Here is a 27,670-nt window from a genome sequence, read left to right as displayed (position 1 = left end):
ACGATGAGGTAGTGTCATATATAGGCTACATGATGTTAGGTGGACACTGGACATGCTGAGATCATGGTAGTTACGTGAAGTGGTCTCCCCACCGCGCATACCTTTTTCCTACAAGTTTGGAGCTTAGTGATGGTCGCAGTGCTGGGTTCAATGCCCACACCTGCCACCTGAACGTGCTTCAATCAAATTTGTTTATCCACAATTTTGAAAAGTGCCACACAATGGTAAAAAATATATGTAGAAGAAAGCAAGTGTAATTGCAATAATTTTATGGGAGAAATATTTCATTTCCTGGAAAAATGTAAAGTGTGCCACCACGTTCTGTCATGACTACAGTATATATATATATTGTGAGGCTGTGGCCTCTGATACAGCTAGGGGGCGCTGTTTGTTCTCCCCAGAATGTGCATGCAGACGGATGAAGTCCATAGGTGTGCATGAGAGTCACGGATTTCCAGGTCAGGTGTCTGGCCAGGTCAGGTCGGGTGTGCGAGGTGCACGTCAGTGTCAGACTGGTGTGTGCTGGTCTGCAGAGTGCATGGAGGCCAGCAGAGCCAGCACCCAGGGCCAGTGTCGAACTGGAGCACCTTGGGCCCACCAGAGAAAATAATTGTGTTGTAAAAGACGCTAATATCAGGGTATAATATAAGGTAGTACACGTCTTAATTATGTAGCAGGGGTTGGGGTAACCCCCTCATAAAATATAATGTAGCCCCCTCATAGAATATAATGTAGCCTCCCACAGAATATAATGCAGCCCCCCACAGAATTATAATGTAGCCCCCTCATAGGGTATAATGCAGCCCCCCTGAAAGGGTATAATGCAGCCCCCTCCACCATCACCATTGTTTTCTCCCTCCACCATTGTACTCATTACCACCTCCATCATTGCCTCCTCCCCACCACCATTGTCCTTTCCACCACTACCATCTTTGTCCTTTACACCACAACCATCATTGCTTTATTCCCCACCACCATCATTGCTTCCCCCACCACCATCATCACTGCCTCCCCCACCACCACCATAATCATTGCCTCCACTACCACCATCATTGCTTCCCCCACCACCATCATTATCATCATTGCCCCACCACCATCATCATTGCCTCCACCACCATCATCATCATTGTCCCCACCACCATCATCATTGCCTCCAGCACCATCATCATTGCCTCCCCCCACACACACAGCTGCAGGCAGGGACACACACGCAGGCAGGCAGAGACGCACACACAGACACACAAACAGCCGCACACACGCAGGCACACACACACACACGCAGGCAGAGACACACACACACACAGCCACACACATGCAGGCACACACACATGCAGATACACACACACACAGCACCCACTCACCTCTCCGCACGTTCCCAGCAGCCGCAGCACATCCCGGCAACTTTCTCTCTGACACAGCCGCGCTGAATGATGATATCATCCAGCCGTGCTGAGTCATACAGGAAGTTCCGGGCAGGAAGGAGGACGGCGTGGATCCCTGCAGCTCCGCTCTGGTCCCAAGCTGCAGGGATCACAATCAAGGATCGCCGACGTTAGAGGCCCACCTTCGGGGCCCCCCATTCAGCAGCAGCAGCGGGCAGTGTTAGCCTCAGCCTGCGGCTAACGCTGCCCGCCATTAAAGTGAAATGGTATTCACGCCACTACACGCCCATGGGGGGCGTGTGGAAGCGTGAATATTCATTTCTCTTTAGCAGCGGGGACAGGCTCCTGTCCAGCTGCTGCTCTCTGGCACCAGGAGGGCCCCCCTTGATTCAGGGGCCCCATAACAGCTGGGCGTGCTGCTATTAGCGACACTCCACTGGCTGGGGGGCCCCTGGAGCAGTGGGGGCCCTAGGCAGCTGCTGGCCAATATGCCAGCAGGTGTCAGTGCCTGGGCCCACCGGAGAATCCTCCGGTTCTCCGGTGGGCCAGTCCGACCCTGCTCCCACAGCATTTTAAAAGCCAGCACTACTATCCGTTCACATCTACGGCCCCCCAGGAAGAAGAGATAGCGAAACACGCGTCAGGGTTTTTCCCTCCTAAGCGCCTTCATTTTCACAGCTACTGGCAGCACTTCTTTTGGTAACCCCTTTGCTGTGACCCTGTTGTTACAATGGTCTCTATGCGCTTTCAAGCACTTGCACCTTAATATATTTACTTTGTTGGGCATATCTGTCTCTTATCTTTCCATGTGCAATATAATATTTTAAAACTTACTACCCGGGTTGTGTATGAGTTCACACTCAACACGTATTCACATAGACTTTGCAATAGTGTGCTGCCAACACACTCATATATCTATATGCTTCTGTATACACTGTATCTGTGTTGAAAGTAATCTTTCCACTGGGTTGACATTATAAAATCATTCACAGTATTTGGTTACAATTTTTTTTCCTTCTAAAATGTGCGTATTTATCTGCTTCACTTGATTTTTAATTGGCTGCTTGGAGGTCACTCTGCTTAGGGTTCTTCACCCTTCCTGCTGTATTATGTACATATTTTTTCTCTAGAATCTGTTTTTGACTTATATTAGAAAAAGTTTCATTTTATCTTGGGTTGTGCACTTCCCTTCTTTTCGGTATAACATCGTCAAAAGTGCGCACGCGCCGGGCATAGACACGGCATGCGCTGACTGATGCGCCATTTTATTCAACTGTCAAATAAATTGCACCATTGAATTAACTTTATTCACCCCGTCAGCATTCGGTTTGAGTCATGGAGGCGGGGGCGCCGCAGCTTCTGTCACTGCTCTGAATATACAGAGCGGCCCCCGGCCCTGACTGACACTGGCTCTACATTGAGGCCTGCTGTCAGTACAGGTGCCGGGCAGCATAATAACGCTATTACCTGCAGACTAACTGCATGTCTGCAGGTTTAGGACGTTATTTCTGGTGACAGGTTCCCTTTAGTTTTGAAGTACTTTACTTCCATATAATGGACATCACAGAAATATGAACAGTGATATCTGCTCTGCGGATGAAGAAGGAGAGACGCTGAGGAATCTGGAAGCACTATTAGAGGAAAATTCTTCGGAGGTGAGCAATTTCCCCCACGGTTTATTTAACAAGAGTAAAAAATTCCCTCCCATCAGTACGGTGTCAGCCATTGAGGTTTTCACTAAGGTTGTCACCTCTGAAATAGAGACACTCCAAAAACCCCCACCCTGGGTATCCAACATAAATAAAGAGGAAAGATTGGCCTTATCTCAGCTACAGTCCGTGTCTGACGTGGTTTTTAAACCCGCAGACAAGGGTGGGAATCTAGTAATATGGCCAACTACATTATATGAGAAGCAAGCTCTAAGACTTCTAAACGAACCGGGATGTTACAAAAAATTGCCTGCGAATCCACTTCCAAACTTTCACAGCAAATTAATCGAAATTGTTAATCAGGCCTTTGATCAGGGAATTATCCCTAAAAAAATGCTGGAACACATAAAAAATCTCCATCCCAAGCTGCCAACTCTGTACTTGGTCCCCAAAATACATAAAAATCCACTAGATCCACCGGGAAGGCCTATTATATCAGGTAATGAGGGTTTATGTGAAATAATCTGCAACTTCATCGATCACTATCTCAAACCTCTGGTGATAACACTCCCCTCTCACATACAGGACACCACAGCGGCATTACAGAGACTCAATCATTTATTCCTTGAGGACCACATGTTGATGGTAACAGCGGACGTGGAGTCCTTATACACTTCAATCCGCCACAGTGATGGTCTAAAGGCTGTATCTGGATATCTCCAGATGAGTAATCTAGAACCCTCCACAGTAAATCTCATTCTCGTTCTATTAGAGTTTGTCCTTAATCACAACGCATTCACCTTCAACAACAAGATGTACCTACAAACCCAGGGTGCTGTGATGGGGGCCTCTTGTGCCCCCTCGTATGCCAATTTGTTCTTAGGGGCATGGGAGAGGACTATCTTCCAAGGTGATGAAATCAGTGAGATCGACAACATCCAAGGATGGATGCGTTACATAGATGACGTTTGGTTCATCTGGGAAGGTACTGTGGACAATTTACATATTCTGATGGACAAATTAAATCATAACAACCAGAATATAAGGCTAACTTATAAATTTGGGAGGGAACTAGAATTTTTAGATTTAAAAATTTCAACCATGCCAAATGGCACCATTACTACTGATTTGTATAGGAAGCCAACTTCCACTAATTCTTTATTGCATGCCACTTCCTCCCACCATCCAGCAACCATTAAGGGTATCCCCACTGGCCAGTTTCTAAGGGCCAAGAGGATCTGTTCCCAAAACAGTGATTTTGAAAAGCAGGCCCTCGATTTAACTGATAGATTTAGAAACAGGGGATACAGCAAACGTTCCATAAGACAGGGCTATAAAAAAGCCAAAAAAGCCCCAAGGGAACAACTCCTGTATTCGGGATTTAAAGATACCAGCTCTCAAGATAGCCAAGTGAGGTTTATTTCAACCTATCATAATCAGTGGATGGACATAAAGAATATTTTTAAAAAACATTGGCACATACTAATGACTGACCCTGTCCTAAAAAAATGCCTCCTGATATAGCCCTCCTTGGTGGCTAAAAGAAGCCGTAATCTTAAAGACATGCTGGTCCATAGCCATTATAATTCCATCCCTAATTCACCATGTCCAACCACATTACAAGGCTTCTTTCCCTGCGGGCTATGCAAAGCATGTGGGAATTTAAAAAAAGCAAAAAAATTCTCAAATTCTGATGGATCTAAAACCTATACCATCAGAAAATATTTAACGTGCTCTTCCCATGGAGTGATATATCATGCCACCTGCCCCTGCAACCTGATATACGTGGGCCTAACAACAAGGGAATTCAAAATTAGAGTTAGGGAACATATCAGGGACATAGAAAAATCCAAAACGGTTGATGATATCTCATTACTTAAAACCCTACCTCGACATTTCAAACTACATCATAATTCCCAACCTAGGGGCCTAACGTTCAAAGCCATAGATCAAGTGGATTTGGGAATAAGAGAGGGAGATCTGGGAAAGGCACTTGCACAACAGGAAAGCAGATGGATTTATCGTCTCAACACCATCACGCCCAGTGGCCTTAATGAGAACCATGGTTTTGCCTCCTTCTTATAACTTGGTCTCGGTGCTATTCTTGACTGCATGAACCACTATTCGTGTCGTTACGAGGTTTTTAATTGGTATCTAGGTTTTAACTTTTTTCCTCACTTCCCCATTCCTTCATTTATACTATGTCCTTTGCTTAGCAACGCTCTCGTATATATTTTAACTGTATCATTTTACCTACCTTAGGTATTATATATGTCCTGGTCTCCTGGGGGACGATCGCCTCTGGTTTCTTATCCTTTATCATTTGGCGGCTGAATTCGGATGTCCATCTTCGGAGGAAAAGAGCTGAAAACAGTGTAATTGTGAACATTTTAGTAATCTGGACTATATATTGATTACCTGTACATATTGCACTATCCTGTCTACTTTAAGGATGGGTTTCTTACTCATGTTTTTCATTTATGCTATAATAGCCCTGGTGGCACTATTTGTATTAGGACTGTGTTTACTGTCTTATTGATAATGGCCCTACTATTTATGACTGCCATTTTTCCACTTATGTGCCTTCAATAAGCTTGTTTTACTTCATTGCACGAAGCACTTTATTATCTCCCAAAAATCCCTTCATTCTCCCTTTTCACTTTATTATCTTACTGTCATAAGACATCCACACCAGTAGATCCTATCCTCTGTTTACACTTCCTTTAAGAGGTCATCTTAATATTTAATATTTAATATTTTCCTAGATTACGGTATAACTAGCACTCTGGGTCCCTATTTACTTTTTTGACCTCTTTCACTGTCCAGCTTAGTATTGTAGTTGGCACTTTTTCTTCACATTAACCAAACACATGCTTTATTCTTCATGAACCTATATACCTGTTCATCATAACCTCAGTTATGTTCCTTATTATCTAAGATGAATTGGCACTCCACATACTTCATACACAACTTCACTCTCTTCCTCTCCCTCCTCTTGGTCTTTTTCCTGCTTGCAGCCGCTGTTGCTTCTTTTGAAGTGTGAAGGGGGCCAGTACATCTCTCCAAGCGTGGGTGCGCATGTGCACGGTCTTGTAGCTGGACTTACGGTCGGCGTCATCATGATGATGTGCGGCTTTCTTAACCGTTCATCACCAGACGCGAGATCAGAAGTCTCCTTTATTTCAGAGCACCCTACCGTCCTCATGCGCCGCCATCCGCGCTGTATACACACTCCCTGTAACATCTGACACACTCACTTATTCCATGCATGGGGCTAATCCATTCTGCCCCCTCCTGCACGTCAGACCCGGCGTCCCAGACATATAAATCCACACTAACACCTAGACTCCATTGCCCCTCTTGTTTGAAGAAGCCGAAAGGCAAAACAGCGCTTGTCAGGCACAGGAGGTGACCTGCCTTCCCACGTTCATCTCTACCCGTCCCCACTCATCTCCAGGTAAATACCTCATGGCTTTGTGATTCATTTCTCTCGGTCCTTTTTTTTTTTTTTTTTTTTTTTCTTTCTGTGCAGTCTGCCTCAAGAAGTTAAGTTTCCTTACGTGGTATTACACTGCCATCTAGTGGCCATTTCTTTAACTACAGTACCTTACCTTACTGTTATTTTCTCTCCTGCTTAGCAGCAATTACTATTTCCACCTTTGTGCCACTATAGAATCTATCACCAAAGCCATATTTGATGTGAGGGCGTTGCCATGTATATATTTATACCTTTGATTGCCTATCTTTAGTTATACCCTTCAATCAGATATAAGACTGTCATGCGGTTCTTCTAAAGAGACATTTGCCGTCCATCCACATTGTCAGCCTTTTCTTTCCTGCTTCCTATAGGGATACTAACTTAAGTTCAGCAACAGCAGATACATGTATATCTATATATAAAAAACATATTGCCATCTGGGCTTGTGGGTCACCCCGTTTCTGTTTTGGAGGTCCAATTTCTTCCATCATCCTGTCTTTTAAATATTTGTAATTTTTAAAATAATATGTCAATAAAGATATTTTTACTTTTATTCACCAATGTGTCACTTCATACCTTGTTAGGTAATTTTTGTCAGCAGTAATAATTGAAGTGCTAAAGCGCTGCCTATTCTAAACCCCTCCTTTTCGGATCATGGGATTAATATTCCATATAATGGGGCCAGAGTCAGTGTGTGCGCATACCGCGATCTCCGGAGCCATTTATTGAAGACACTATAGGAATTCGCACACCACATACACTCTCCTTCTTGGTGCTTGTCCTGTCTGGTCTGAAAGGTGACTGGCGGCTGGGAGGTGCAGTACCCGCAGTCCTGGTGTCTCACCAGCAGCGCAGCAGACCCCGGTGTCCTCATCCCCACCGGTGAAGCCGCTGCCGCAGTCAATATAATGGAGATGGCCCCGATCACATCAGACAGCGCCGCCCCTCCTCTCCAATAAAATAGCTTCAAAGTGCGGTATGCGCATGCTCTGACTGTGGCGCCGGAGGCTTCTGAGAGAAGGACACGTCTCCAGCTATATTATAGATATGTGCATATACACACAGGCATGACCGAACGTGTTGGCGCACTTTAAATTGTTCCAGGAAATGAAATATTTCTCCCATAAAATGGTTGCAGTTACACTTGTTTTGTTCTACATATATTTCTTACCATTGTGTGGCACTTTCCAAAATTGTGGATAAACAAGTTTGTTTCAAGCACGTGATGCTCGTTCAGGTGACAGGTGTGGGCATTGAACCCACAACCCCATGTCTGTGCCCATCACTAAGTGGCGTTCCCTTCTCTGAGATGGCTGGAGATGCAGCATTCTACAGCCAGCCAATCACAGCGCTTGTTCATGAATATATGCAAATGAGCTCATGGGAAAAACAACCGACTTCTCAACGAATTTCTCCTAAATATTCAGCAGGGGCGGTCATTTTCTCAGCAAGTCACTGTTGATTTTTATTTTTTTTTTTAAAGTCTCCATAAGGTAAAAGTCTGTGCCATGACTGGCATATAAATAGCGAGGAAGTATGTATATATGACTGTGTGCGGTGGGACCAGGGATCATGCGAGTGTCATGGCATCTATGAAGCTGCACCTTGTTAGGTGGAGATGGAGGTGTCATGTCATATATGAACTACACGATGAGGTAGTGTCATATATAGGCTACATGATGTTAGGTGGACACTGGACATGCTGAGATCATGGAAGTTACATGAAGTGGTCTCCCCACCGCACATACCTTTTTCCTACAAGTTTGGAGCTTAGTGATGGTCGCAGTGCTGGGTTCAATGCCCACACCTGCCACCTGAACGTGCTTCAATCAAATTTGTTTATCCACAATTTTGAAAAGTGCCACACAATGGTAAAAAATATATGTAGAAGAAAGCAAGTGTAATTGCAATAATTTTATGGGAGAAATATTTCATTTCCTGGAAAAATTTAAAGTGTGCCACCACGTTCTGTCATGACTACAATACGTAGGGACAATAATAAAATAAAGAAAATATTTTTTTTTTCCACTAGTGTTAGAACTAGGGTTGGGGGTAGGGTTAGGGTTAGAACTAGTGTTAGCGTTAGAATTAGGCTATGTGCACACGGTGCGGATTTGGCTGCGGATCCGCAGCGGATTGGCCGCTGCGGATTTGTAGCAGTGTTCCATCAGGTTTACAGTACCATCCGCTGTGCCCATGGTGCGGAAAATACAGCGCGGAAATGCTGCGTTGTATTTTCCACAGCATGTTAATTCTTTGTGCAGATTCCGCAGCGTTTTACACCTGTTCCTCAATAGGAATCTGCAGGTGAAATCTGCATAAAAAAACACTAGAAATCCGCAGGTAAAACGCAGTGCCTTTTACCTTCGGATTTTTCAAAAATGGTGCGGAAAAATCTCACACGAATCCGCAACGTGGGCACATAGCCTTAGGGTTGGAGTTAGAGTTAGGGTTGGAATTAGGGCTAGGGTTGGAAATAGGGTTAAGAATAGGCTTGTCGTTAGGGTTATGGTTAGGGGTGTGTTGGGGTTAAAGTTGTGGTTAGGGTTAGGGTTGGGATTAGAGTTGGGATTAGGGTTGTGGTTAGGAGTGTGTTGGGGTTAGGGTTGTGATTAGGGTTATGGCTAGAGTTGGGATTAGGGTTAGGGGTGTGTTGGGGTTAGTGTTGGAGTTAGAATTGAGGGGTTTCCACTGTTTAGGCACATCAGGCGTCTCCAAACACAACATGGCGCCACCACTGATTCCAGCCAATCTTGCGTTCAAAAAGTCAAATGGTGCTCCCTCCCTTCCGAGCCGTGACGTGCGCCCAAACAGTGGTTTACCCCCACATATGGGGTACCAGCATACTCAGGACTAACTGGGCAACAATTATTGGGGTCCAATTTCTCCTGTTACCCTTGCGAAAATAAAAAATTGCTCGCTAATACATAATTTTTGAGGAAAGAAAAATGATTTTTTATTTTCACGGCTCTGCGTTGTAAACTTCTGTGAAGCACTTGGGGGTTCAAAGTGCTCACCACATATCTAGGTAAGTTCCTTGGGGGGTCTAGTTTCCAAAATGGGGTCACTTGTGGGGGAGCTCCAATGTTTAGGCACACAGGGGCTCTCCAAACGCAACATGGTGTCCGCTAAAGATTGGAGCCAATTTTTCATTCAAAAAGTCAAATGGCGCTCCTTCCCTTCCGAGCCCTGCCGTGCGCCCAAACAGTGGTTTATCCCCACATATGAGGTATCTGCGTACTCAGGACAAATTGGACAACAATGTTCGTGGTCAAGTTTCTCCTTTTACCCTTGGGAAAATAAAAAAAATTGTTGCTAAAAGATCATTTTTGTGACTATAAAAAGTTAACTGTTCATTTTTTCCTTCCATGTTGCTTCTGCTGCTGGGAAACACCTGAAGGGTTAATAAACTTCTTGAATGTGGTTTTGAGCACCTTGAGGGGTGCAGTTTTTAGAATGGTGTCACTTTTGGGTATTTTCAGCCATATAGAACCCTCAAACTGACTTCAAATGTGAGGTGGTCCCTAAAAAAAATGGTTTTGTAAATTTTGTTGTAAAAATGAGAAATCACTGGTCAAATTTTAACCCTTGTAACTTCCTAGCAAAAAAAAAATTGTTTCCAAAATTGTGCTGATGTAAAGTAGACATGTGGGAAATGTTATTTATTAACTATTTTGTGTCACATAACTCTCTGGTTTAACAGAATAAAAATTCAAAATGTGAAAATTGTGAAATTTTCAACATTTTCGCCAAATTTCCATTTTTTTCACAAACTCAGAAATTATCGAACTAAATTTACCACTAACATGAAGCCCAATATGTCACGAAAAAACAACTCAGGATCGCTTCAACGGATCCTAGCGTTTCTGAGACTATTACCTCATAAAGGGACACTGGTCAGAATTGCAAAAAACGGCCAGGTCATTAAGGTCAAAATAGGCTGGGTCATGAAGGGGTTGTTCGAATAAAGTGACTCAACGTGACATGTCACCTGGAGAGAGAGAGAGTGATCCCCTGCAGAGATGTAATGAAATGTGATGAATCTCTAGTATATGAAGGAAATTCTAGTACCAGGGGTTGTAAGAAAAAATCGATATATGTGCAAGCTTTTTCACATAGACTCCCTATGCTGGAAACAATAGGATGTCCAGGTGGTCTGTGGACATCCTTGTGTATTTTGGGTAACATATAAAAAGTTGAAATCACGTTCTCCCTTGTTGATAATGCCCAGATCAAAAGCTCTATCAATAAGCGTTCTCAATTTAGTTGCATATACACCAGTGGGGTCCGATGGAAGTCTACGGTAAAACCTAGAGTTGTCCAGTTGTCTATGTGCTTCTTCCAAATAGAGATCGTGGGGCCAGAGAATGATATTACCCCCCCCCCCCCCTTGTCCGCTTGACGTATGATAAACTCACTGTTTTCAAGTGAGAGAGCGCATGTTTCTCCAGCGATGTAAAAAATTAGCTGCAATCGGGATCTTGGTAGGCAATGCCTCAATATCCCTCTTGGCCACAGCAAAAAAGATTTTTACCGCTGGGACAACGGAGAAGGGTGGTGAAACACGAGATTTGTTTCTGTGTGGGAATTTGGATTTACCTGAGGCTTCATCACCTTCACGTAGCAGGTCCATGAGATCCTGGAAGACTCTTTGCTCCATCTGATCAAATAAAGGGGTGAACTGTGGTCTGTTATGAAGAGCTTGCAAGACGATTTTTCTACAGAACAAAAACAGATCTTTTATTAAGATGAATTTATCCATCTGTTGGACTGGCGAAAATGTGAGGCCCTTGGAAAGAACAGAGATCTCCTGTGGCGAAAAGACATAGCTGGAAAGGTTTATTATTTGAAGAGTATCCCCCTGGTTACACTCACCAACACAATCAGACGTTGAAGGAATCACTTGCGGAATTGTCTCCGTGGATTGCGGCGTGGTGGTCTGTAATTGTGACTTCTGGTGACCTGAACATATGGCCCTCCATGGCAATTCCGCAAGTGATTCCTTCAACGTCTGATTGTGTTGGTGAGTGTAACCAGGGGGATACTCTTCAAATTTCATTACATCTCTGCAGGGGATCACTCTCTCTCTCCAGGTGATATTATGGTGACATGTGACGTTGAGTCACTTTATTCGAACATTAATCATGACCATGGCCTACAAAGCGGTATTGTTCTTTTTAGATCTTCAACAGAATTCAGACAGGATGCACGATTCCTTTATTGTGGACCTCCTTGACTACATTCTTAAACACAACTTCTTTTTATTTGATAGGACTTTTTTCCTTCAAGTCTCTGGCGTGTCCATGTGCTCTGGCGAACCTTTTTTTAGGGTGGTGGGAATCCACCATGGTCTACAATTCTGTGTGGTACAAATCCAAGGTAAGATGTTGGCTCAGGTATATTGACGATGTCTATTTCATTTGGTCGGGATCTCAGGATGAAGTTGGGACCTTTATTAACTCTCTTAATGACAACTCACTTAACATCTTCCTGACCTCTTTGTGTTCTTCCTCAGTGTGCTTTCTGGATCTCAACGTTGTGTGCCAGGATGGTGTGCTTTCTACCTGCCTATACCGCAAGCCCACTGCTACAAACAATTTATTAGAATACCGCAGTTTCCATCCACCGCACACGAAGAGGGGTATTCCTGTCAGTCAATTTTTGCGGGCCAGGAGAAATTGCACGCTGGACGGAGATTTCCGCAAAGAAGCTCAGGATCTGACCTTGAGATTTAAGAGGAGAGCTTATCCGAATAAGTGCATCTCACAAGCATACCAGCGGGCTAGGCTTCAATCACAAGCTTCTCTTTTGGAGCCCACAAAGAAACTTCCTGACAAAACTGTCCGCTTCATCACGGGATACAATACCCACTGGTCCCAGGTAAGACATGTCTTACAAAAGCATTGGGGGATTCTTACCACAGATGCAGTAACATCACGGATTGTTAGGCTAGGTTCACATTGCGTTAGGGCAATCGGTTTAGCGCCAACGCTAGCGGATTGCGCTAACGCAATGTTTATTTAGGGGTCGCGCTAACGTCCCCGCTCTCGCAGATCCCCAATCTGCGAGAGCGGGGAACGGACCTCGGGCACGCCGCGGACGCTGCAAGCTACATAAGAACGGCACATTGCTAGCGCGAGCCGAAAAAGGCACGCGCTAGCGATGCGCTACAGGGAAACTTCACATTGCTGTCAATGGGTGCGCTAACGGACCCGTTGCATGGCGTTAATTGCGACATTTTCGCCGTGCAACGCTGTCCGTTAGCGTGCACACATTAACGCAATGTGAACCTAGCCTTAGTGAGCGACCGCTTATGACTGCCAGGACAGTGCCCAATTTGAGACATCCTTACCAGAAGCCACTATACCAGGCCTACCACAAGATTGAACTGCGGTATTTCACTTAAAGGTTCTTTTCCCTGCGGTGATTGTAACGTTTGTCAGTACATGCATCCCGTTAGGGATACATTTTGTAATCCCACTGACCAGAATGAATATGGTCTGAAGACCTACATTAATTGTAAGTCCACAAATGTAGTTTACGCAATCATCTGTCCTTGTCCACTTGTATATGTGGGACAGACATCCCAAGAGTTATGCCGACGCATTCAAAAACATTTTTCCACTATTAACACTGCACTGGCTGACTCTCGGAGGGGAAAAGATCTTACCACGGTGGCATCCCACTATCTATCACAACATGCGGGTAGATGTTCAGACACCAGGATAGTGGGCCTTGAACAGGTGAAGGGTTCGGGTAGAGGTGGATCATTGGAGAACAAGCTTTTACAAATAGAAGCCCGATGGATTTATTTGGTGCACTCCACAGCTCCATGTGGCATAAATTAAGATCTTCTTTTCACGGGTTTTCTTGGTTAAATTATTGGTTGATAACACCTCTTATGTGTTCCTTTCAGGTTGTTCTTAAGACTCACTCTGATCTATCTTTGGCCCTCAAATGGAGTGAAGACATTGAGAAATGAATAAATATATGGACACTTTTGAGAAATCGTGACCTCTGAATATAGCTTCTTAATGGAGCGAAGACGTCCAAGGAATGGAGAAAAGCGTGAACACCCCCTTTTTTGTTGTGGGGAAGAAACTGTGACTCATGGATCTATACGTTTTTCGCAGTATTTTTTTACGCTCCTTGGGAAGCAGAACATGGGATATGTCTACACTTATAAGGACGTATTACTCCAACTGGGCATTATATGTATGCTTTCAATCATTTTAGATTCGTATGCTCCCTTGATACAGTGGTTCTTTAATAGGCTTTACAGTCTGTAGCTCTCGTATGTCCCTTTTTTTTTTCCCCCCCTTGTTAATGTACCTTTATCGGTATCGCAATTTCTCTTTCATACGTACATGCTATGGGGTTTTTGTATCACTGGCCAACTCAGTTCAATTTTTGAGTGGTCCATGTGTTAAAACCGTTAAGGCATCCTCAAGATTACTTCATGTCTGTCCTGTACCTTGGGGCCTTACATATCTCATATGCCTGTTGCCCCCCTTTTTTATGCCCCGCTTTTTTGTGCGTGGTCATCTAAGCCGACTGATCAGTCCTTTTGCTACAAATACCCTTTGGGGTCCCGTCTATTCACCTCAGGGAGCCTGATCACATGGGTCCTCGCCATCCCCTTTTGTGGGCCAAGTTTCCATCTGGCATTTCTCCTGCACTTTTTGATCCCCTTTTCTTAGTTATGCATCATACAAATGCGGAATTGTCTTGTCTTTTATCTGTCTCACGCTCTTAATAAATATAGTGTGTGACTTTAAAAGAATATTCTGCTGTACATGGTTCCTCTTTAATTGGTTTTCCTCTTACAGGTCTGTCTTTATGCAAGTGCATTAAAAACATATCAATAAACAACACCAAAAATAATTACAATTATTATCTTTACGGTTTTTTGTTATATACTGTTCCCATTCCGTTTTTGTTTTCATTTATTTCATCATTTATTTACGGTTCATTATTCTTTATTATTTTTGTCTATATGTGTGTCTTTATATGTACGTCGGATGTCCTGTTCTATACATGTTATTTGTCCTTAATTATCCATCTCATCTGTATTTTGCCTTGTTTTATGTTCTTATTACTCTGTCATTCCTGTTTGGCCCTCCTTTCCTTTTTTCCTCCCATGTTCATCATGCGCCGCTCTGAACACTTCTGGCGCGTGCGCATTATGTACTACTGGCAGGGACGCCTGCCTGTTCTCTTTTGCCCTTCATGTGTCACTTCCGGTTCCGGCCTCTCATGCACCCCGCGCGCTGATCTGACCATACGGCAAGGTATTTAAACCGTTATTGATTGCTCCCTCATTACCTTCCCCTGATGAAGCCGTCCTGGTAACGGCGACACGCGTAGGGTTCGTCCCCACGCTGATCCTTGCCTCCTCTCCTCCCTGGTGGCCGCCTGTCTCTGGTTTGGGCTCCACACTTGTTGGACTCAGGTTTCCATCTATGCCCTACTTAGGCTCTGCCTGTGCTCAAAAACTATGACACTACGCTCCTCTGCATATCATTGGGCTTAGGTCCACGGATGTTGCCGTTGTAGTGTGGTTGTTTTGTCTATACTTATACTCAATTGTGCCATCGCCTCTGCTTTTTTTTTATGCACCCTGACGTTTTTTTCTGATACACAGGTACAATAGTTCACTTTATGGCACTGGTTGTTGTGGTATGTTTTCTATTAACCAGACGGGCATTTACTATTTCTTATATATACTTGAGTCATTTTTCTTACCCTTGGGGTAGGGACTAGCCATTCAGGTTAGTTTCAACCTGGCGGGTTTCCATTTAATATCACCACGTATTCATTATTATTCCGTCGGGCATCTGCGTTGGGATTAAAACTCGGCAGTCCATTGGCTACATCTTAATGTTTTTAATTATGGCGGCTCATGCGCCCTATTTAGCATCTCTCTCCCCAGTATGTCATCTTCTTAAACTCCAGCGAATTTTCACTCTTGTCCGTTTTCCTGACGTCCTTGCGAATGCGCTGGGTCATTCTCCCCTGACTTCCTGGAGCGCTCCCCACGTGACCCCTGTGCGTTCCACTGCGTGTCACTCGAGCGCTGCCCCGGAAGTCCCTTTAGCAAGGAGGATGTACTTCCGGCTTCATGTGCAATCATGGACGCCCGGACAGTCGACACTCCAACACGCCACCAGCCCCACTTAGCTTTTGGCACTCAGGTATTTATACCTCTTATACCTTAATTCCCCCACGCCCCCTTGGAAGAAGCATTCACTGCGAAACGGCGTTCGTTGGGCGCAGGGTAGGACACATCACTTCTTTCTGACCACACCACCAGGCAGCAACTTCACACCCCGAGCAGGTAACATTTTGGTACCATGGCATTCTATAGTGACTGAGGGTCTTTGTGTATACATGTTTGCTGCATGGACACTTTTTGATCCTGGAGAATGTCAATTAGGCCACATATGGATTTTTACTGGTCCCCATATCTCCTCTGGCTGTTGATATAATTTGATCTTACACATTCTACCAATAAGGAGGTATTATTCTGGATGCATTAGGGTTATCATTCTTTCTTCATATCCTTTTTGGGACATTTGTCATTCCATAGCCATTTGCCTGTCATATATTTTATGACACTTACTATTTTCCTCCCAATTTTCTTCATTTTGGTGCAGGTTCCTTTCCCACGTGTTGTCTCCTCCCTCGTTTTTTTTCTTGTTCATTACATATCAGTGTGGTATATAATTAGTTAATTGAAGTGCATTTTGGCCCCAGGCACCCATCTATCTACTTTCAGTTCTCAGATACTCTGCTATATTGGTTACATTTACACCAGGACCATGTATACTTTTGGGGGCTCAAAGGTCTTTTTGGCTCATATGTAACGAGAAGCCACGAGACCTCTAGAGAACTCGCACAGGATGGGCCATTAATGAGGAGAGACTGCCATCTGCTGGCCAGCCGAAATCAAGCAGAATCAAAGTACGCTGGACGATTTGCAGGGGGAGCGACCTCGTGTGCAGGACTGGATCAGGTGACCCACAGTAGGACTTCCTTGATAAAAAAAAGCCCTGCGCTCCCAGCCACGAGGAGACTTGGCGCCAGAGAAGAGCGCGGAGCAGACGTGCTCCAGAGACACTGCGTGACCAACGTGGCATGCCTCACCAGGAAGTCTGTGCCACTCTGGTGTCGGTCACCGCCTGGCAAGGTCCGGATTCCCCGGAAGATATCCCCAAGTACCGCTTACGCTGGTGAGAGCCAGGATCTGCGCCCTTCACTTGTCAAGCACTGAGGCCCAGTTCTCTCTGCCCCGAGCATAAATGACTTCCCCCAATGGTCAACCCAGGAATAGCTGTGCGGAGACTGCGACAAGAGAGGCACGTCTGCGATAGAGGAGGAACAGTGCGAGTGAGCAGGGCCGTCACTTCCAGCTATCCCCTAGGAGAACAGGTTGGGAGGGTGACGGTTGTGCGTGGGAGTCTCTACGAGCTTTGATAGATGACATCAGGTAGAGATATTGTAGCGGGGGTCACCGGGTTAATAAATAACATTTCCCACACGTCTGCTTTACATCAGCACCATTTTTGAAACATAATTTTTTTTTTTGTTAGGAAGTTATAAGGGTTAAATGTTGACCAGCGATTTCTCATTTTTCCAACAAAACCATTTATTTTAGGGACCATCTCACATTTGAGGTGACTTTGAGGGGTCTGTATGTTAGAAAATACCCAAAAGTGACACCGTTCTAAAAACTGCACCCCTCAAGGTGCTCGAAACCACATTCAAGAAGTTTATTAACCCTTCAGGTGCTTCACAGGAGTTGAAGCATTGTGGAAAGAAAAAATGAACATTTAACTTTTTGTCACATAAAGTTTACTTCAGACATAATTTTTTTTATTTTTTCAAGGGTATCAAAAGAAAATGAACCACAAAATTTCCTGTGCAATTTCTCCTGAGAACGCCGATACCCCGTATGTGGAGGAAGACCACTGACGTTTTAAATGTAAAATTTGCTGTAATAATTAGTGGACGCCATGTCGTGTTTTGAGAGCCCCTGATGTGCCTGAACAGTGGAAACCCCCAGACAAGTGATACCATTTTGGAAACTAGACCCCTCATGGAATGTATCTAGATGTGTGGTGAAGCACCATGTGCTTTACAAAAGTTTGTAACAGAGCTAAAATGAAAAAAAAAAAAAAAACTTTTTCCAGCAAAATTTTTATTTTAGCCTCAAATTTTTAATTTTCTCAAGGGTAACAGGAGAAAATGGACCCCAGAATGTGCTGTGCAATTTCACCTGAGTACGCCGATACCCCATATGTGGGTGAAAACTACTTTTGAGGCACAGTGCAAAGCTCAAAAGGTTAGGAGCGCCATATTATAGTCCAGACCTTACTATTATGGTTTGCGGGTGCCATGACCCACTAGGAGAGCCCCTGAGGTGCCAGAACAGTAGAACGCCCTATAGTGACCCCATTTTAAAAACTACACCTCTCAATAAATTATTCTAGGGGTGTAATGATCATATGGATGCCAAGGATGTGTCACAGAATGTTATACCATTGGGCAGTGATTAATAATTACACTTTTTGCCACAAAAATTTTGTATTAGCCCCAGATTTAACATTTTCACACAAGAAGTGAGTAAAATTGTCACCAGAATTTGTCCCCCAATTCTTGCTGAATATAGAAATACCCCATACGTGGCTGTACAGTGCTGCTTAGCCATACGGAGAGACTCGGGAGAGACAGAGTGCTATTTGCCTCCTGGAGCACAAATTTTCCAAGAATAGTTTGTGGACTCCATATATAGTGCCCCTAATTTCTAGAAGAGCAGAATTCCCCCTCAAGTGTGCCCGTTTTGGAAATTATAACCCTTTGGGAATTTATCTACACCCGACCATGATGGACTTTGTCCATCACTGGACATTAAGGGGTTAAATAGTGAACAACTTTCTTGTTTATTCTAAACCTGTTGTTATTCCTTCTACTGTTAAAATTGCATAGCTACTAGCACTAATTCTTTAAAAGTTACTACTGTATATAAATAGCATTATATCAACCCTTGGCTGTTTCCGCCTCGTGACCTCTGCTCGTTGCATCCGGACACCTGCATTACACATATAAGGAAACCTATACTATCCGAGACCTGTGAGAGTTGGGTGCCCTGTTGTAAATTTTGCACTGGGGCCCATGAGCCCAGGGCCGGTGTCAGCACCCGGCACACCCGGGCAAGTGCCAGGGCCCTGGCGAGACGGGGGGCCCATTTAAGGTAGTAACTGTACGGTACTATACTACACTGATGCGCTCCTGGGGGGGCCCCCGCAGCCGGACTACATCCGGCTCAGCTGTGCTGTGTGTATTAGTATTATATCATGATCAACTCCGTGATCTCCGTCTCCCAGCCATGACTCGGAGGCGGAGCCATCCCCGGCAGCAGGTGCAGCACAGAGCTCTCTGTGACTGAGTTTCACTGTGCAGCTACTGGAATACTCACCTCACCGTCACCATGGATACGAAGAGTCACTTCCAGGTCAGCTCAGAGATCATCCATGTCCACGGTCTAGCGCCAAGCAGAAAGACGACGACGAGCAGTCAGTGAACGGTGCACCCGGGCCATCCCTGTGTCCACAACGGGGGCGACGGCGTGATGGCGAAAGCAGTGAGTCTTCCTTCCAAGTTTCAGGCTGTTCCCAACTCCCAAAGCATTGCGGGGGGATGCAGCCTGGGACAAGGTGCGACTGTACGGGGCCACCACAGACCTACAGTATGGCATCTGAGTGATGCTGGGTGTGGGTGGGACTTATAGACTATATACTACATGGCTGGCCGTGCTATATACTACGTGGTCTGCCTGTGTTATACACTATGTGGGCTGTTTTATATACTATGTCACTGGGCTGTGCTATATACTACTTGGCTGTGTTATATACTACGTGGGCTGTTATATACTATGTGGGCTGTTATATACTATGTGGGCTGTTATATACTACGTGGGCTGTTATATACTACTTGTGCTGTGTTATATACTACATGGGCTGTGTTATATACTACGTGGCTGTGTTATATACTACGTGGCTGTGTTATATACTACGTGGCTGTGTTATATACTACGTGGGCTGTGTTATATGCTATGTGGGCTGTGCAATATACTACGTGGGCTGTGTTATATGCTACATGTCTGTGCTATATGCTACGTGGGCTGTTATATACTATGTGGGCTGTGTTATATGCTACGTGGCTGTGCTATACAGTTAGGTCCATATATATTTGGACAAATACAACATTTTTCTAATTTTGGGTTTAGACATTACCACAATGAATTTTAAACAAAACAATTCAGATGCAGTTGAAGTTCAGACTTTCAGCTTTCATTTGAGGGTATCCACATTAAAATTGGATGAAGAGTTTAGGAGTTTCAGCTCCTTAACATGTGCCACCCTGTTTTTAAAGGGACCAAAAGTAATTGGACAACTGACTCCAAGGCTATTTCATGGACAGGTGTGGGCAATCCCTTCGTTATGTCATTCTCAATTAAGCAGATAAAAGGCCTGGAGTTGATTTGAGGTGTGGTGCTTGCATTTGGAAGGTTTTGCTGTGAAGTATACATGTGGTCAAAGGAGCTCTCCATGCAGGTGAAACAAGCCATCCTTAAGCTGCGAAAACAGAAAAAACAAATCCGAGAAATTGCTACAATATTAGGAGTCAAAAAATCTACAGTTTGGTACATCCTGAGAAAGAAAGAAAGCACTGGTGAACTCATCAATGCAAAAAGACCTGGGCGCCCATTGAAGACAACAGTGGTGGATGATTGCAGAATAATCCCCATGGTGAAGAGAAACCCCTTCACAACAGCCAACCAAGTGAACAACACTCTCCAGGAGGTAGGCGTATCAATATCCAAATCTTCCATGAAGAGAAGACTGCACGAAAGTAAATACAGAGGGTTCACTGCACGGTGCAAGCCACTAATAAGCATCAAGAATAAAAAGGCTAGACTGGACTTTGCTAAAAAACATCTAAAAAAGCCAGCACAGTTCTGGAAGAACATTCTTTGGACAGATGAAACCAAGATCAACACCTCTACCAGAATGATGGAAAGAGAAAAGTATGGCGAAGGCGTGGTACAGCTCATGATCCAAAGCATACCACATCATCTGTAAAACACGGCGGAGGCAGTGTGATGGCTTGGGCATGCATGGCTGCCAGTGGCACTGGGTCACTAGTGTTTATTGATGATGTGATACAGGACAGAAGCAGCCGAATGAATTCTGAGGTATTCAGAGCCGCCATACTGTGTGCTCAGATCCAGCCAAATGCAGCCAAACTGATTGGTCGTCGTTTCATACTACAGATGGACAATGGCCCAAAACATAAAGCCAAAGCAACCAAGGAGTTTATTAAAGCAAAGAAGTGGAAAATTCTTGAATGGCCAAGTCAGTAACCTGATCTCAACACAATTGAGCATGCATTTCACTTGTTAAAGACTAAACTTCAGACAGAAAGGCCCACAAACAAACAGCAACTGAAAACCACCGCAGTGAAGGCCTGGCAGAGCATCAAAAAGGAGGAAACACAGCGTCTGGTGATGTCCATGAGTTCAAGACTTCAGGCAGTCATTGCCAACAAAGGGTTTTCAACCAAGTACTAGAAATGAACATTTTATTTAAAATTATTGAATCTGTCCAACTACTTCTGGTCCCTTTAAAAACAGGGTGGCACATGTTAAGGAGCTGAAACTCCTAAACCCTTCATCCAATTTTAATGTGGATACCCTCAAATGAAAGCTGAAAGTCTGAACTTCGACTGCATCTGAATTGTTTTGTTTAAAATTAATTGTGGTAATGTCTATAACCAAAATTGGAAAAATGTTGTCTCTGTCCAAATATATATGGACCTAACTGTATTTCTCTGCTGTATCTGTGCATCATGAATCGTGGTATGTGTTAAAGGGGGGGCCCACTGAGACTCTTTCGCCTGGGGCCCTCAAAAACCTGCAGCCAGCCCTGCATGAGCCTCACATTATCCCCCTGCCTAGAAGCTGTATAGTTCTCTGTTAGTTTGGACATTATTTCTGTATAGCGTCAGACTAAAGGGGTTTATTTGGGACTCTTTCGTTTTTTCTAATGGATCTAAGAATTCTTAGTTTCTACCTACCTGCCTGTTGTGTTTGGTGCCGATTTTTTTTTGGTGCAGAGCGATCACTGACCACTCCTGACGGTGATTTTGTGGATTCCGCTGACATTGTGTCGACAAAGCAGTGACTTTTTTTCCAATCTGCTCTGTTGATGGGGCGTGACTGCCAAAATAATGCTGACTGACAGCTGGCCCACTGCTGACTAACTGCAGGGAGCCAGCTGGCAATCGGCATGACAACAGTTATACCTCGACAGAGCAACTGGAAGAGCAAGAGCTGCTCTGATGGCATGAAGCAGCAGAATCACCTGCAGGAGCGGTCCGTGACCTCTCTAAGCAACTACCTGCCTATCAGTTCTTAATCCCATAAGAAAAATAAGATAGTCCAGGATAATCCCTTTAAAGTTGGTGAAGGAACCAAAGCAAAATAAACAGATTGGTTTGTATTACCAGGATCTAATATAACCTAATATAATGTATATGGAGGCAGAAACCGAGTGTAACATTTGCTTGATTTTTTTAATTGTGCAGGCAGAAGTACGGAACTCTAACTACAGTAATGTATAGCGGGTGTTAAAATCATTTTTTCAAGCTGGTGTTGTAAAGTATTCTAATTTACTGAAATAATGACTTTTGGGTTTTCATTGGCTGTAAGCCATAATCATCAACATTAACAGAAATAAATGTAGCACCCCAGGGTCCTGGTCGTCACAGTAGCATTGCTTTCCTCACGGGGAGAGTGATGTTACGTTTGGAAGCGATGAAGGATATAATTTATCAGGTAACCACCATACACACAATATGTTCACACTCCAAGCCACAAGGGGGAGCTTTTGATCCTATTTACTAGGTGACTCCCCTATATATATTGTGGTTTGGAGGGAAAGAGAAATTAGATTGTCAGAGAGACAGGAGAGAGCAGACCGACCTAGAGGATCAGAAGGTCTGAAGGGGCCGTGTAGTCTGAAGCACTACAGCTCCTGGAAAGACATACAGAAAGCCGAACATTGTTCAGTGAGCATGAAGGAGAGCGAAGCAAAGGAGAGTAATATCAGGGGAGACCAGCTAAGAGCAGGCTGCCTCCCTCTGAGGCGCAGCGAGCCGGTAGCCGGACCACCGAGGTTGTAAGGCCCTCTACGACTTACATCAGAGACCGGCAGGACAGCCGAACTGCAAGTTACCTGTCCGCCTTAATACCCAGGAGGCACGGTGACACATATAGAGCCCGGGGCGTGCTAGAGTCCCTGTAAAAAGGCTCAAGTCACCAGTCATACGGGTTATGTCCTATCCTATATGGGGGACAGAGAGAAGAACTGTGAGTACCTTATCTGAAGCCATAGGCAGTAAGGGACTACAACACCACTGCGCGAGAGGAAGGCTTTCAACTCCACCTGGTAAAGAGGACTCTGGATTCACTTCCAAGCCGGCCGGACCCTGCCTACCCTGTGATCTGGTGCCCTGGACTGTGGCTGCTGAAGCTTCCAGTAAATAAGGTAAAGAGACTGCAAACCTGTGTCCTCATTCTTTACTGCGCCATTCACCATCTTCCATCTACACACTGGGAGCCCTGGGGATACACTTCACCTGTGGGAAGTTATACCATCTAGCTGCCATAACATCACCCCAGAGAACCCCTTAAAGCAGCGTCGGTCCCCACTGACCGAACACCACAGGTGGAGTCACGAACATAAACTTTATTCAATCATCCCTTTTACATGGGAGCCCAGGGCCACGGACCGGGTCGCCGCCATCACATGTCCCCTTAAGTACTGGACCGGGTACCGAGTACCCCACGGCCCTGGCGGGCGACTCATCTACACTTGAAATAGATCACTCTGTTTGCAATGACCCTATATAATATATGAGTTTCACGTTTTCTATTGAAGAACTGAAATAAATTAACTTTGTGATGATATTCTAATTTTGTGAGATGCACCTGTATCAGTCTAATATGCTCTGCAGATTATACTGCATGTTCATGGTGATAAGTTCCCTTTAACCCCTTCCCGACCTTTGACGCATACGCTGCGTCATGAAAGTCGGTGCCAATCCGACCTATGACGCAGCGTATGCGTCATGGAATGATCGCGTCCCTGCAGATCGGGTGAAGGGGTTAACTCCCATTTTACCCGATCTGCAGAGACAGGGGGAGTGGTGCTTCAGCCCAGGGGGGGTGGCTTCACCCCCCCGTGGCTACAATCGCTCTGATTGGCTGTTGAAAGTGAAACTTCCAATCAGAGCGATTTGTAATATTTCACCTAAAAAAATGGTGAAATATTACAATCCAGCCATGGCCGATGCTGCAATATCATCGGCCATGGCTGGAAATACTTAAGTATTAACCTTAGGGTTAGGGTTGGAATTAGAGTTAGGGTTGGAATTAGAGTTAGGGTACCGTCTCACAGTGGCACTTTGATCGCTACGACGGTACGATCCGTGACGTTCCAGCGATATCCATACGATATCGCTGTGTCTGACACGCAGCAGCGATCAGGGACCCTGCTGAGAATCGTACGTCGTAGTAGATCGTTTGGAACTTTCTTTCGTCGCTGGATCTCCCGCTGTCATCGCTGGATCGTTGTGACAGCGATCCAGCGATGCGTTCGCTTGTAACCAGGGTAAACATCGGGTTACTAAGCGCAGGGCCGCGCTTAGTAACCCGATGTTTACCGTGGTTACCAGCGTAAAAGTAAAAAAAATAAAACCGTACATACTCACATTTCGGTGTCCTTCAGGTCCCTTGCCGTCTGCTTCCCGCTCTGACTGTCTGCCGGCCGGAAAGTGAGAGCACAGCACAGCAGTGACGTCACCGCTGCGCTCTGCTCTCACTGTACGGCGGCACTCAGTCAGAGCGGGAAGCAGACGGCAAGGGACCTGAAGGACACCGAAATGTGAGTATGTACGTTTTTTTTTTTTTTTACTTTTACGCTGGTAACCACGGTAAACATCGGGTTACTAAGCGCGGCCCTGCGCTTAGTAACCCGATGTTTACCCTGGTTACCCGGGACCTTGGCATCGTTGGTCGCTGGAGAGCGGTCTGTGTGACAGCTCCCCAGCGACCACACAACGACTTTCCAACGATCACGGCCAGGTCGTATCGCTGGTCGTGAACGTTGGTAAATCGTTATGTGAGATGGTACCCTTAGGGTTGCAATTAGGGCTAGGGTTGGAAATAGGGTTAAGATTAGGCTTGTGGTTAGGGTTAAGGATAGGGTTAGGGTTGTGTTGGGGTTACAGTTGTGGGTAGGGTTGGGATTAGGGTTAGGATTAGGGTTAGGGTTGGATTTAGGGTTACGGGTGTGTTGGGGTTAGGGTTGTGGTTAGGGGTGTGTTGGGGTTAGGGTTGTGATTAGGGTTATGGCTACAGTTGGGATTAGGGTTAGGGGTGTGTTGGGGTTAGTGTTGAAGTTAGAATTGAGGGGTTTCCACTGTTTAGGCACATCAGGGGTCTCCAAACGCAACATGGCGCCACCATTGATTCCAGCCAATCTTGCGTTCAAAAAGTCAAATGGTGCGCCCTCCCTTCCAAGCCCCGACGTGCGCCCAAACAGTGGTTTACCCCCACATATGGGATACCAGCGTACTCAGGACAAACTGGGCAACAACTATTGGGGTCCAATTTCTCCTGTTACCCTTGCAAAAATAAAAAATTACTTGCTAAAACATAATTTTTGAGGAAAGAACAATTATTTTTTATTTTCATGGCTCTACGTTATAAACTTATGTGAAGCACTTGGGGGTTGAACTTGCTCACCACACATCTAGATAAGATCCTTTTGGGGTCTAGTTTCCAAAATGGGGTCACATAGGGGGGGTTTCTACTGTTTAGGCACATCAGGGGCTCTGCAAATGCAACGTGACGCCCGCAGACCATTCCATCAAAGTCTGCATTTCAAATGTCACTACTTCCCTTCCAAGCCCTGACGTGCGCCCAAACAGTGGTTTACCCCCACATATGGGGTACCAGCATACTCACAACAAACTGGGCAACAAATATTGGGGTCCAATTTCTCCTGCTACCCTTGTGAAAAAAAAAATTGCTTGCTAAAACATCTTTTTTGAGGACAGAAAAATGATTTTTAATTTTCACGGCTCTGCGTTGTAAACTTCTGTGAAGCACTTGGGGGTTGAACTTGCTCACCACACATCTAGATAAGTTCTTTGGGGGGTCTAGTTTCCAAAATGGGGTCACTTGTGGGGGAGCTCCAATGTTTAGGCACACAGGGCCTCTCCAAACCTGACATGGTGTCCGCTAACTATGGAGATAATTTTTCATTCAAAAAGTCAAATGGCGCTCCTTCCCTTCCGAGCCTTACCATGTGCCCAAACAGTAGTTTACCCCCACATATGAGGTATTGGCTTACTCAGGAGAAATTGCCCAACCAATTTTAGGATCCATTTTATCCTTATGCCCATGTGAAAATGAAAAAATTGAGGCTAAAAGAAATTTTGTGTGAAAAAAAAGTACTTTTTCATTTTTACGGATTAATTTGTGAAGCACCTGGGGGTTTAAAGTGCTCACTATGCTTCTAGATAAGTTCCTTGGGGGGTCTAGTTTCCAAAATGGGGTCACTTGTGGGGGAGCTCCAATGTTTAGGCACACGGGGGCTCTCCAAACGCGACATGGTGTCCGCTAAAGATTGGAGCCAATTTTTCATTCAAAAAGTCAAATGGCGCTCCTTCCCTTCCGAGCCCTGCCGTGCGCCCAAACAGTGGTTTACCCCCACATATGAGGTATCAGCGTACTCAGGACAAATTGGACAACAACATTCGTGGTCCAGTTTCTCCTTTTACCCTTGGGAAAATAAAAAAATTGTTGCGAAAAGATCATTTTTGTGACTAAAAAGTTAAATGTTAATTTTTCCCCTCCATGTTGCTTCTGCTGCTGTGAAGCACCTGAAGGGTTAATAAACTTCTTGAATGTGGGTTTGAGCACCTTGAGGGGTGCAGTTTTTAGAATGGTGTCACTTTTGGGTATTTTCAGCCATATAGAACCCTCAAACTGACTTCAAATGTGAGGTGGTCCCTAAAAAAAATGGTTTTGTAAATTTTGTTGTAAAAATGAGATCACTGGTCAAATTTTAACCCTTATAACTTCCTAGCAAAAAAAAAATGTGTTTCCAAAATTGTGCTGATGTAAAGTAGACATGTGGGAAATGTTATTTATTAACTATTTTGTGTCACATAACTCTCTGGTTTAACAGAATAAAAATTCAAAATGTGAAAATTGCGAAATTTTCAAAATTTTCGCCAAATTTCCGTTTTTTTCACAAATAAACTCAGAAATTATCGACCTAAATTTACCACTAACATGAAGCCCAATATGTCACGAAAAAACAATCTCAGAACCGCAAGGATCCGTTGAAGCGTTCCTGAGTTATTACCTCATAAAGGGACACTGGTCAGAATTGCAAAAAATGGCAAGGTCATTAAGGCCAAAATAGGCTGGGTCATGAAGGGGTTAAGGGAAATCTCTAGCCATCATCGCAAATTATGGGTCATTAATAAACGGGTTGTCCACTGCTTTGCTATTACTGACCTCTCTTTTAGATAGGTCATCAATATTTGATCAGCAAGAATCTGAAATCATACAACGCTGCTGATGAGCTACTATTAGCTCTGGTGCCAGGCATATGTAAATAATATACAGGGAGGAACGGCACAGCTTTGTACACTGAGCAACAATGTATGGAGCTGTACTGTTACCGCTCTGTACACTGAGCAACTATGGAGCTGTACTAGTAAAGAAAAACACGGCACTCAGTAGAAACAGTGCTTTTGGTGCTCAAGTCAGGTATCCAACCTGTAGAAATATAATAATAAACTTGGCACTCAGTATGTAGAGAATTCAGAGCTTCCTTTGTATTTGTGCATCCAGACAAAAAATTATGAAACTTTTCAGGCCGTCACAGGACCTTCATCAGACAACTCTTTAACATGAACTAGATGTGAATGAATGCTCAATATGAGCAAGTGGGCATCCAGGATATAGAACCTGCTGCAGCAGTTGTGTGCTGTGAGACTGTTAGGCACCAACCAGGAGA

General features: G+C 44.6%; 1 protein-coding gene and 1 long non-coding RNA gene across 3 annotated transcripts in view; one reads left to right on the top strand and one right to left on the bottom strand.

Moving 5' to 3' along the window:
- The window catches only part of LOC143787387 (uncharacterized), a 283,235-nt gene extending 267,932 nt beyond the window's left edge, over positions 1–15,303 (top strand). Inside the window, exons 2-4 of the mRNA XM_077276072.1 lie at positions 11,782–11,888; positions 12,025–12,389; positions 13,426–15,303. Of these exons, the coding sequence (XP_077132187.1) occupies positions 11,813–11,888; positions 12,025–12,389; positions 13,426–13,491 (507 nt within the window). The 5' untranslated portion in view covers positions 11,782–11,812 and the 3' untranslated portion in view covers positions 13,492–15,303. The remainder of the gene's footprint in view (positions 1–11,781; positions 11,889–12,024; positions 12,390–13,425) is intronic.
- Positions 1–27,670, bottom strand: part of LOC143787396 (uncharacterized) — a 301,414-nt gene that overhangs the window by 261,925 nt on the left and 11,819 nt on the right. The window contains exons 1-2 of one of the 2 annotated variants that reach the window (XR_013218351.1): positions 5,930–6,084; positions 5,289–5,395 (exon numbers count right to left, since the gene is read on the bottom strand). This is a non-coding gene — a long non-coding RNA (uncharacterized LOC143787396). Of the gene's footprint in view, positions 1–5,288; positions 5,396–5,929; positions 6,085–27,670 lie in introns of those variants that run through there. The other variant, XR_013218349.1, reaches the window with a different exon arrangement.

This window comes from Ranitomeya variabilis, chromosome 1, assembly GCF_051348905.1.
Source record: "Ranitomeya variabilis isolate aRanVar5 chromosome 1, aRanVar5.hap1, whole genome shotgun sequence".
NCBI lineage: Eukaryota > Metazoa > Chordata > Amphibia > Anura > Dendrobatidae > Ranitomeya > Ranitomeya variabilis.
The sequence above is the reverse complement of the archived record's forward strand: the minus strand, read 5'-3'. Positions and strand labels throughout refer to the sequence as shown.